The following is a 12,392-nucleotide window of genomic DNA, read 5'->3' as shown; positions in this document are numbered from 1 at the left end:
AACCAGGGTGAAAGCCTAGTAAAAGATGGCAGTAACCTCGGGCTGCAGGCATCCGAGGAGCTGGCCCACAATAGAACCAGTGAACACAGAATGGAACACTGATGATTAAAAGAGGTCAGCGATGAAAAACATTTAAATAATTTTAAAAAGTGAAGGGAGAGGGGTTCGCCTTCTACTAAGTTAACTGCAACCCTACTGGTTAAACTAGCAAGTCTATGTAAGAGTTGCTTAGCTCCGGAAACGTTTTTTTCTGATGAAAACTTGATATTCCTGCAGATTCCCAATTTTCAAAATCTCCAAAAGTATTTCATTGTTTCTGAAAAAAGTAGTGGTAAATATGACTAGAGAGACCCTACAACCATGTACCACAAATGACCTTCTTAAAAGTGCATACATGGCTGCCTTTCCTTGCTAGTAAACGACCCAATGCCTACAGGTAGTTTCTTCTTTGCCAGCTCATAACAGAGCTTTATGCACAGGACTCCCCATCTAGAAACTGTTTTTTCACAGCTTCCCCTTGTTTGACCCAAAGAAACCAGAGAAAAGAAGCTTATTTGTTCGATACTACGGAGGTAATTGTGCTAAATTTGTACGGAGGGCAGAAGATATGTGCCAGGCGCTGTAAAGGATGACATAAAAATCTGTTACAGACATGTGGAGAAATCATTCAGAAAAGAGGTATGTTGTTATTGAATTGCTAGCGAGTGAGAGCTTGTCAGCCCTGTGTGGATAGGGAGTGAATTCCACACTTTAGCCGAGAGGTAGCTGAGGGAGCCTCCGGCAATAATTGCGGACAGGCAACATACAGAAGGTTGGGGTGTGGAAGATCTGAGCGCCTTTCCTTATTACTGAGCGAGATGCAGCCAAAGTCAACTGAAAACTCAGACAACCCTAGGTATGGGCACACCCTCCCTAGCGCCTTCACTGAAAGGGAAGCTTTACATAGTTAAATAGACTAAAGCGTCTGCAACTGCCCATGATTTGGCTGTGGATACTGACCCCCAAAAAAGGACTGTTTCCAAGACAAATACTTCAAAGACCATAAAGGTAAAAACTCATAAGTCAACATTAATTTAAAGAAAATACCTGCCAGGGAAATATAAGCGATCCCAAGCTTGTGATTATTCATCCTAAAAGAGGTGATCGTATGCAACTGGGGCCTTCTCAATTTCAGTTCACCCTTCAAATAAAATCTATTTTTAGGTCGAGGACTACCGGTCTGCCGAAGGCAGAACCGGAAGTCGGAGATTTAATGTTTCTAGAGTGGCTATTTAGCCAGCCTCTCTTTTAGCTTCTCCTCCATTGGCTGGCTTCCTAAACGGAGGCCTGCCGTTGGAGGAGGGAGCCGTCCCTCCAAATAGGCTCCGTCTTTTTCAGATTCGGGGGCGTGTTCCTTGCTGTTCTTTCCACTTTTTAGCCACGCCCTTTTGAACAGCAGGAACACGCCCCCGAATCCGAAAAAGTTTCGAAGCTTCCATCCGCCATTTTTTTTTCTTAGCAGTACTGTGCAAGATCCCACGTCTTAGTTCTGTGCTAGACCCCCGTAACTTTACCTCGTTGCAAGTCTCCTCAATCCTGCGCTGGATCACCCTTCTCAATCCTGTGTTCTGTGCTAGACCCCCGTAACTTTACCTCGTTGCAAGTCTCCTCAATCCTGCGCTGGATCACCCTTCTCAATCCTGTGCTGGATCCGGATTCCAATATCGTTGCAAGTCTCCTCAATCCTGCGCTGGATCACCCTTCTCAATCCCGTGCTGGATCCGGCTTCCAATATACCAATAACGGAAAACTTGATTCGACTTGAGTGATCCAGATTATTGTTTAGGTTTGATGTGGTTTTGTGGGTGTGGTCTTATTTGATTTTTTAAAACACTAGATGTGCTCTTTGACATGTGTTGGAGCTTCCTTTCAGCAAATTATGGCAACAGTAAACAGTGCGTGTTCAAGCCATCAACGTTTTAAATGTAAACTTCTCCTGGTGGTTCCGGATACACATGCGCCTTGCCGTTGGCTGACGAGGGTAGAGTTTTCGGTAGATGTACACCAATCAGGGCGCCCCGTGTCGATGTGTTTACGGTGATATTCCGGAAACACGTAAAAGCTGTCGGGATATTTATTGCGCTATTTTATATTCTCTTAACTCCACAGCTGTCGGGGTACAGTCGTTGACCGTCTGTGGATCCGAGATCATGGCGGAGGGAGATAACCGTAGCAGCAACCTGCTGGTAAGCAAGGAATGGGAGGGCATTCGTTCACTGATCCTATACGTAGATTGCCATAAGGGCTCAGCAACTGTAAGGGTGAGTAAGTTGTTTTCTGGGCTGGTACTTTAGGTACTTACCGTGCCACGATAGCGGAGACGGGGCTTCGTGATAGGAGACTAAGGACTCATGGCCGGGGTTCTTAGAAGAAAGGGGCGTGTTTGACTGCGAGGGTTGGCTCGCTACGTATATGCAACCTGTTCTCAAGTATGCAAAGTAACCGACAAAAAATTGTCACTGTGCATACTTACGAGCAGGGCTTAGTATCAAACGATTGAATTGGTTTGCTTCAAGCACAATGTAGGGGGCGGACAGTCACGTGGTTTTTTTTTGTTGCTGGTTATGTTGCACTCAAAACTCCAAATTGTTAACAAGCAGATGTTGAATTGATTGTATCTCTGGGGTTAAACACCTTTTGTAAGTAGTGCCCGAAAGCGATTTAGAGAATGTGTGCTTTCTTTGGAAAGTTTGTTTGCCCACAGATGGCCACGAGGGGGTTGCATCGGCAGCCGGGTGATGGGCCCGTATAGTGTGGTTTCCTTTTGTGCAGAGTTGTTGTACAGCGCACAGTGGTCAGGCCTGAGGAAGCGTCTGCCTCCCATCTCCGTTACCTCAAGGCCCGTGGGTCTCCAGCCCCTGTTTATTTGAAGATGCCCGCTGCCTTCAAGTACAACATGCAAGCATGCAAGTCCAGAACTAAAACCCAGCCAGTTTCGATGTTTTATTAAACTTTATATAGCCCAGTTGGAAAATAATTGATCGGTCCCCCAATAAAGCCATGGCATGTAAATTGGCTGTGGCTCTTATTTTAAAGCCCAGATTGCCCGTTTACAACATTTGCCTTTGTTCTGCAACAGGGGGGAAGCTTTGATCTTAAGTATTTCCAGGCTCGCAGTAGATGGAGGGGGCGGTGCTCTCAGCAAGGTCTGGCCCGCGAGCGCAGAGCGCGCCCCTGCTGTAGGTCAGAGGTCACGCTATGAGCTCGCACTTGTAAACAGTTGATGGATTGCACCACCAGAAACACTTCCATCCTTGGCGCAACTTTTCTTTTTTTCTCATCTCCTATGCTCTGCGCTCTCCTTATCAGTTCCTCTCTGCCCCTCCAGTCCTGCTGTGTCACTTCCTCCCTCTGTGTCACTCCCTCCCTCCTTCCTTGTGACCCCTCACTTACTCCTGCTGTCCTTCACCTCACACGTTTCTCTTCCACCACCCAGCTATCTCCTCTTTCTTCCTTTGGGTCACTTTTTCCCTCAAATTCCCTCCTATCTTTCACGTCCGCTTCCTCTTCTTTCGTGCCTTTCCGCCCCCAGCAGTTAGACTTCCCTCACCAATCTCTCTCTTTATCTTACTTTCTCTTATCCTCTCTTCTCATACCCTTTCCTCGCACCCCGCCTCCGTCTCCCTTTCTGCGTCTCGTTCTCTCCCTGCTCTTATCTCGTTTTACCACCCTCTGCCCCCTCCACTACCGCTCCTCTTTCTCTCTCGGGACCCACTCTTTTAACTTCCAGCGGTGTCGGCTCTCCCCCGCCTTCCCCACCCCCACAGAGAAGGTATGTATCAGTACCTCACAACATCCCTCTCCCTCACTCTCTCTATCTCACTACCTCTATCTCACTACCTCTATCTCACTACCTCACTCTCTCTCACTACCTCACTCTCTCTCACTACCTCACTCTCTCTCACTACCTCACTCTCTCTCACTACCTCACTCTCTCTCACTACCTCACTCTCTCTGTATCTCACTACCTCACTCTCTCTCTGCTAATGCAATAGGTGTCACATATGCAAAAAAAAAGCGAATGCCAATAGAAATGACAATGCCATTTATTTACGGATACAAAAATAATAAAAAAATAATGAGCAATACCAATAGCTCTACCTATAATATTGCCGAGACCATTGCATTGTAAATGCTTGTTTTCCTTTATTGTCAGGATTATTTCTAGTGGCTTCTAGGCTGTGAAGTGTTGTTTTGTGCAGTTAAATTGCAGTGACCCCAGAGTTGTGTGCTGCGGTGTGGGTATCCCTGAGAGGGGCAAACTTGGGAGCAGGTGTGTCTGTTGTTGAGCCTGGAGCATGTAATTTGTCTTGTAGGGCGAGACCTGGTGGAGGTCACAATGACTTGTCCTGAAGTTCCGTAACACTCATACTCCATTGAGGTATCCATTTTGTTGTTCCGGTGTTCTACATTTGTTGACTGTGGCATGCTCAAGCACTCTAAGAGGCAGGAGGTGCAGAATTAGAAACCTAAATCAGTACATTAAATACTTATAATGCATAATATGCATATGTTATGTAATATAATATTTTTTTTTGCTCCACGTCATTTAGTATGTATGGCATTCAAATATAGCCCTTCTTTGTTCATCCTTTAGGTGCGGTGCTTAAGGGACTACGGGGAGTTTGAGATTGATGATGGTACCACAGTCCTCCTAAAGAAGAACAGCCAGGTACAGAAAAAGCACCAACCTAGCATATTAACGTTGAATATTAATTACATATTTGGCGGCGACAGATTACTCTCTAATTCATATCCCCATTATAATAAATGGGGCAACCCAGTACGCTGTCCAAGGACCTGGGTATCGATCGGCAAAGAAAACAAATGGTCCCAGACTAAACTAAGTACAGTTGAATTGTGGATAGATTGAATAATTAATAAAGCTATACATCAAAAATGCGATTCAATCAACACATGTGAATGCGAGGTGTGTGCTAATCATCCCACAAATATATATGCACATTCCACTAAATAACTCCGTAATAGAAGGCACTCAAGCTTAATTGAATTGCAAACATTCATTTATTTTTTGGCTGCATTATCTCATCAAATGAAACACATAGACAGAGTCATAGTATTCAACATATAGTATCAAAGAGGTTACTCCAAGGTGCAGGAAGTGAGTGAAAGTTAGTGCTTGTGTGTGGGAAAGAAAAAGAAGAGGATAACGATCTTGAAACATCCAGGGAATAAATAACTCAAATTCTAAACAAAGAAGGATCCGGCTCCGATTTCCAACAAGGCAAGTATTCCTACTGTGATGGTCCTGCCCCTTGATCGATAGAAATTATGATTTTAGAAATTGTTTCTTAGATTGAGGCACAGAGAAGCATCTGTGGTTGGGGTAGGAAGGGGATAGATATAGAGTGCAGGCCCACTGGGGGAATGTCGACGTTTTGACCCTGACACAAAGGGTGATTTGGATCCTCTGCTGCGGGTCTTCCTCAGGACAAGGGAAGAAGGGGAGAACCTATATTTGACGGTGTCTGCTCACTGCCCCCAAACGGTGGGTAGTCCGAACATGAGTCGCGGTATGGCGGACCGCTAAGTCAACACAAAACACATATCACTGGTCACTAAATTCTTCATAGGGGGATGAATCACCCGGAAGTCGCGGCGTGAGACCTCTTCGTTTAATTTAAGGCTGCCTTAGGTCCGTTATAAATGAAAAGTTCTCAGAATAGTTCAAAACCAGGTCCGCACACGTCGGCGTCTTTGGGAACAAGACGCCGACGTCTTGATTCATCCCCCTATGAAGAGATAATAGAATAGACTCAAGTCTAGATGTGAAATATAGACAGTCTTCAGATTTTTGACTTTGAAGGCCTAAAGAAGGTGTGCAAAGGAGAGAAAATTCACTGTCTTCCACCAGCTGATGTAGGAACGGAGCAAGACTGCATCTGGTTAGATATTCAGCTGAAGCCAGCTTTCACGTATTGGCTTTTGTATAAAAACAGAAGTCTGCAAAATGTTAGTTTCGGTGGCTGGAGGCCATTTTCTTAAAGGTTGAACTTTGGTATCCATCCTATGCAGATGACCTTCAAGTAAGAGTTGTTGAACTGCAGAAAGGAGTGCCTTGTCAAACTAGTAACAAGCATTGTCAAACACTACAGTGTTGCCTTTTGCATAGTGAGATTTTCACATTGGCGCGCACACATCTATACACATACTAGTGTAGTGCTCATAGATGAGATAAAGCAAGTGCAACAGCAGTCCTTGCTTCTATCATGCATACAGAAGGCAAAGAGCATGGACAGGACAACGTAAAATTCCCTCACGCACAAAAGAGGTACAGCATGTGCTGCAGCAGTGTAACTGTCCCTCCAGCTCACAGAAAGGGAACAGTTTTCACAAAACAGTTCAAGATTTCTCTCCATCACCCAGAACTGATCAGTCCTAGACCTCAGTAATGCAAGCTTCCCATGTACTAGAGAATCTCTGAGGTCTCTTATTGTATGATATTGCGGGGTGTACATAAGGCAGTAGGAAGAGTAACTGAAATATTGAGGTATAGAGCAATAGAACTAATCAACAAAAAAAGCAAATTGAATTATCACTGTAAAGCTTCTGCGTTGCGAGGGAAGGCCTCAGCTAGAGTATAGTGTTTCATTTCTGATGGCCTCATCTAGGGTATTGAGTCTAGTTCTATAGGTCTTGCTGACGGTAACTCTGCCCCTCTTCCTAAAGACATGGTAGTCTTTTGTTGCTTGTGGTTTCCCTGTAGTAATCATTCTTCTCTTCCCATTATAGGTGCCTATGGCTAAAAAGGAGGGGTGAAAGATTGAGAAGAACGTTTAGGAGTTCATAATTGCCAGAGGGTTTAGGATGAGTCAGAAGGAATAGAGATGGGAAGGACGAAAGTGTTCTTTTTTTTTTTATAGCATAATATATATGGCTGTCGCCAGTAGGTAGTTATAGTTGGAACCTAGTTTCCATAGGAAAAGCTTTTATTGATTTGCCGTTATGTTTGGCGCAGTTTGATGAGTCTTCGCGAAATTTTCAAAACTAAAGGGGTGCTCTTGACAGCTCCTGTCTTGAAAGTTTTGGGGTGATTCGTCAAGCAGGGGCGGAGAAAAAAGGGAGGGCCCAAAACGTGTTTTCCCCATGTTAATTTCCACTGGAAAAATAGGAACAGGTTACAGCCCGAACTGCTCAATGGAAATACACCAAATTTGGCAAAAAGGTAGGTCTTGGTCCAGAAAGCGACCTTTTTTTTAAATGGTGTAAATCCGTTCAGTAGTTCCTGAGAAATTTAAAGAAGACAACTTTCGATATCTGAGCACCGAGGAGGGGTCCCGACTCCTTCCGAGCACGAGCTGACTTCTGATTGGCTGTCAACACTCCAAACCAGGAAGTGTTGGCAGCCATCTTGTGACTCAGTAAGCAAGTCACAAGAAAACTGAAGAAATAAAGGTTGAAAACAAGATAAGGGGGCATGGTAGAAACACCCTGACCCCCAAGGCCTGCTCAGGGGGGCCCACACGGACCACCAGGCCCCCAAAACATTTTTTTAAATATAATTTCGGTCAAATTTGCACTGGGTTTGAGAATCCAGCAAGAAAAAAAGGAAGTGCGGGCTCCCGCGCTTCATATGTTAAAAAGCCCCGGGTGGGCCAGGTCCCAGGGGCAATTGTACATTAAGGTGTGTGGGCCCGTGGGTGCCCCCACAGCCCCGGAGACTGCCATCTCCCCGAGGCTTCATAATTTATGCGTGGGGCCATGCGCCCACCCCAGCCCCGGGGACCGCCACTTCCCCGGGGCTTTAATTAAATAAAGGGGGTGCATCGCAGGGCCACCCCCAAGCCCCGGGGACAACCACCTCCCTGGGGCTACCTGATTTAAATGCGGGGGGCTATGCGCCCCCCACAGCCCCAGGGACCGCTACCTCCTCGGGGCTACATTCAAAATTAAAGTGTGAGGTGTCTCGAAAAGAGACCTCCCCGGGGCTTTAAACACATGTGAGGGGGGCCGCCCGGCCCCCCTCCTGGAGCCTGATGGCCCTGGGGATCCCCACCCCCCAGGCCGGCATCTACAATGTCCCGGGGTGCCCACCCCCGGTACATTGCTGTTTGCTATGACAGCACAGGAGCACGGCTCCCGCCCTGCCATAGCAAACTCTGCTTTGCTTCATTGAAGCGAAAGCAGGAAAACCTGCTCTTGCTTCAATGAAGCAAAGCAGAATTGCTTTTGAGTGCAGCTCCCCTTGCTCAAAAGCAATGCCAGCTCCCGCAGGAGGCGGGGAGCCGATGGGAACGTGGGGGCATTGGGGATCCCCCAACGGTGAGGTCAGGCCCCGGGGAATGGGGTCCCCGGGGACAGAAGTGGCCTGGGAGGGGGGAGCATGCGACGTCCACTGTAATTTATTTTTTAAAAACGGCAGGCCGGCCCGGGAGGATGGGGTCCCCGGGGCCAGTAGTGGCCAAGGGAAGGGGGGCTATGCGGCCCCCCTTCCCATTAAATACTTTTTTTTAAAGGCCATGCCCGGGGGGCTGGTCCCCGGGGCCAAAAGTGGCCCAGGGAAGGGGGGTCACACGGTCCCCCTTCCCTAGAAATACATTTTCAAAAAGAAGACCATGCCCCGGGGATGGTGTCCCCGGGGCCAAATTGGCCCAGGGAAGGGGGACCACGTGGCCCCCATCCCTATTGATAAAAAAAAAAAAGGCCATGCCCTGAGGGATGGGTTCCCCAGGGTCGGAATTGGCCTCGGGTGGGGGGAGGGGTGTGGGGGGGGGACGCACGGCCCCTTCCCATTTTTTATTAACAAAAAAGGGATCAGGCCCTGGGGGTTGGGGTCCCCAGGGCCACACCAATGCTAAAAGAAGGGGGGGCCACACAGTCCCCTGCTAAAAAAAAAAGACAAAAAAAATTCCGGCATCTCGCCGGCAGCCCCGCCACTTCCCTACACCACTGTGCAAACGCACCCCCTAGCGTGTTGTAAGTTGGGGAATTAATTCCCCTTGAATACTGAGGGTCCCTGGTGGCCAACTAGCCCACCAGGTACCTTCAGTAAGCACACATACTGAACACTACAATAGTGAATAATAGTATGATAAAGGCACTATAGCATAAAGATGCATACAACTATGCGCAAATGTGTATATTCCTTTGTCTTGTCCTTACTCTTATAGAAAATCTACTGGAGTCTGAGTACAAGATTTGTAGGTGAGTGCATTAAGCCTCATGAGTGGTATGCATGAAGTAAATGCGTAAAGATAAGGCAGGGACCTTAAATTAAGGAACAGAAGAACAACGCCCTGACGAAGGCCCCAGACCCGATAGGGCTAGCCACGTGGGCCGAAACATGTTGGCACTTAAATGAGGGTATATTTGAAATATTATGTTCAAAAGAACCCCAACGTATGATTTTAACGATACCACAAGTACCCCAGAATAAACGACTTGACCGGGGTATACTTGTAGGTATTTTTACTATACCAAAAAATCTGGTTCCCTGCTTAACCAGTTATTATTTTATATAAGAACTCCCAATAAAAAACATATTTGGTTGAGTCCGCCCAGACAGTACCATCTTGTCTGGGTGTGGAGAAAATGCCTATGATGAAGCATGTCACTATTATGTGAGTGAGGCGTCTTCTTCAATATCTTTGATATTCCACCCGACCAAGTGAACATCGTAGTACAACAAGAAATTCAGAGATCTGGTGTTAAGATAACGGATTTCCTGATACAACTGCAGTCCATGTGGGATTACAGTTCAACAACAGTTGCTTATAGTGAAAAAAAGTATTCTTGGGAGAACGCAACTGGATTGTTTCTTCTCTCACTCTCCTTGTGTGAAAAAAAAAACCTTCAGTAAGCACCACAGAGCTGGATTGCTGAGAGGTGGTCAGAGGCCACGCGCCTTTTTACAACACTCTGTAAACACGCCTTGTGGCACACAGCTGGTGGGGCAATGAGGTCCTTTTGTGTCCTGAGGACCTCAGGACACAAGTGGACTTCATCCCCGAGCAGCAGTCCGCCACGAGTCGTGTAAAAAGGGGGCGAAGCCTTTGAGCACACTCAGCAATCTAGCTGTATGTAACAGGTGGGCTAGTTGGCCCCCAGGAACCCTCAGTATTCAAGGGGACTTAATCCTGCAACTTAGAACGTGCCAGGAAGGGCGTTTGCAGAGTGGTGGGAAAAGGGGGCGTGGCCTGTGTCCAGCTTTCAGCAGTCCCACTGTCTGGGACATACTGGAGGTATCAGGTTGGCTAGTTGGCCCCTAAGGGCCCCCAGCAGCGAAAGGGACTTCAATCCCCATCCCAGTGCGCGCCAGGAAGTGTGTTTGAAGAGTGGTGGGGAAAGGGGGCGTGGTCTGCTATGACAACTTAGCAATCCTGCTGTGTTGGACTTACTGGAGGTAAAAGGAGGCGTAGTTGGGCCCCAAAGATATCCTTGGGGGCCAACTACCCCTCTTGTTACCTCCAGTAAGTCCCATACAGTGGGATTGCTAAGACGTCTTCGAAGGCCATGTACCCCTTTCTCCACCACTCTGCAAATGCGCCTCCTGGCAAATGCAAGATGGGGGAAGAAGTCCAATTTACTCCTGAGGGACTTTGGGGGCCAAGAAGCCCTCCTGGTACCTCCTGTCCTACGCAGCGGAATTCCTGAGCGCTGGACGGAGGCCCAGCACCCTTTCTCCACCACTCTGTAAACGCTACTACTCGTTAAAGAAGTGTTTGCAATGTTATAGGTTTCGCATTTGCGAGAGTTAGAGCTAATGGCAATGTAAATGTAAAACTTTTTTAATGTTTTTCGGAGTGGAGTGGATGTACGTTGTGTGTAGTGGAAATATGTGGTAAGTTGTGCAGTGAAATTATGTGGATAGAAAGTATGTGGCATTTATTGTATAGGAATTACGTAGAGTGGGATTATGTGTTAGTAATCGTGTGTTATGGTAGTCTGTGTTGTGGAGTGGTAATGTCAGATTTAGTCTTCCTCGTTTCCATAGAAGCTCAACTATAAACTCAATGAGACAAAAAAATAAGGAATCACTGAGGAGCACTTCTGGACCTAGTCAGAGGTCTGAGCAGGGCCACTGGAATTATGCAACTGTTCGGCTGCACCGACTTTCGCACAAATATAAATTTTCCGCATTAGCCACATAATTCATCATCTGCTCCCTAATCTGTAGATTTGAACAAAAAAAGCCTGGTTTCTTGCTCAAACGTTACCAAAAAGGCAGCGACAAGTGTTAGTGTTGGAAGGCCCTTTACAAACCTAGAATGGTCACCTTTTACTTATTGCTAAATGTGGGTGTTAAATTGGTACTAATGGTGTGCAAGCCACTCTTGCTTCCTTCTGCACCTCTCTTGCCTCTTTCTGCATTTCTGTCACTTCTTTCTGCACATTTCTTTCTTTATCTGCATTCTCTTGCCTCTTTCTGCAAACATCTTCTACGTTCTGCATCTCTCTTGCCTCATGTCTGTTGACTCTGTCTGCACTTCATTTGCTTCTTTCTGTACCCGCTTGCTTCTTTCTGTACCCTTCTTCCATTTTTCTGCACATCTCTTGCCTTTTAGTGTACCCCTCTTATGTCTTCCTGCACCTTTTTTGCTTCTTTCTGTACCTCTGTTCCTTCTTTCTGCACTTCTTTTGTTTCTTTCTGCACCTGCCTTGCTTCTTTCTGTACCCCTCTTGCCTCTCTCTCCACCCTTCTTCCCTATTTCTGCACTTCGGTTGCTTCTTTCTGCACTTATCTTGCTTCTTTCTGCACTTATCTTGCTTCTTTCTGCACCTCACTTGCCTCTTTCTGCAGTTCGTTTGCCTCCTTCTGCACCTCACTTGCCTTTTTCTGAAACTCTCCTGCCTCTTTGTGCACCTCTCTTGCCTCTTCTGCAGCTCACTTGCTTCTTCCTGCACCCAATCTGCCGGTTTCTACATCCCTCTTCCCTCTTTGTGCAACTCTCTTGCCTCTTTCTACACCTCTCTTCCACACCACTCTTGCCTCTTTCTGTACCTCTGTTCCTTCTTTCTTCCTGTCTTCTCTTTCTGCACCCTTCGTGCCTCTTTCAGCACCTCTTTTGCTTCTTTCTGCAGTTGTCGTCCTCTCTGCACCCCTCCCGCCTCTCTCTGTACCTCTTTCCTCTTTGTTCACCTCTCATACCCCTTTCTGCACCACTCTTGCCTCTTTTTCCACCTGTTGTTTCTTTTTGCACCTGTTTTTCTTCATTCTGCACTTCACTTGCTTCTTTCTGTACCCCCTTGTCCCTTTCTGCCCCTCTGTTGTTTCTTCCTGCACCTCTGTTCCAAATTTCTGCAACTGTCTTGCCTTTTCCTGCACCCCTCTTCCCTCAGTCTATACCTCTCTTGCCTCAGTCTGCCCACCTGTTTCCTCTTTCTCCACCCCT

The 12,392-nt window shown here is 46.9% G+C and overlaps 1 protein-coding gene across 3 annotated transcripts in view; it reads left to right on the top strand.

The window, feature by feature from the left end:
- GINS1 (GINS complex subunit 1) overlaps positions 1 to 12,392 on the top strand; it is a 278,493-nt gene that overhangs the window by 229,399 nt on the left and 36,702 nt on the right. For 2 of the 3 annotated variants that reach the window (XM_085612334.1, XM_085612336.1), the window contains exon 6: positions 4,637 to 4,711. The exons of the other annotated variant lie outside the window; for it this stretch is intronic. In XM_085612334.1, the coding sequence (XP_085468460.1) occupies positions 4,637 to 4,711 (75 nt within the window). The remainder of the gene's footprint in view (positions 1 to 4,636; positions 4,712 to 12,392) is intronic. 3 annotated transcript variants of the gene reach the window in all.

Source organism: Triturus cristatus, chromosome 6 (genome assembly GCF_964204655.1).
Source record: "Triturus cristatus chromosome 6, aTriCri1.1, whole genome shotgun sequence".
NCBI lineage: Eukaryota > Metazoa > Chordata > Amphibia > Caudata > Salamandridae > Triturus > Triturus cristatus.
Note: the sequence above shows the minus strand (reverse complement) of the source record. Positions and strands in the feature narration are given on the sequence as shown.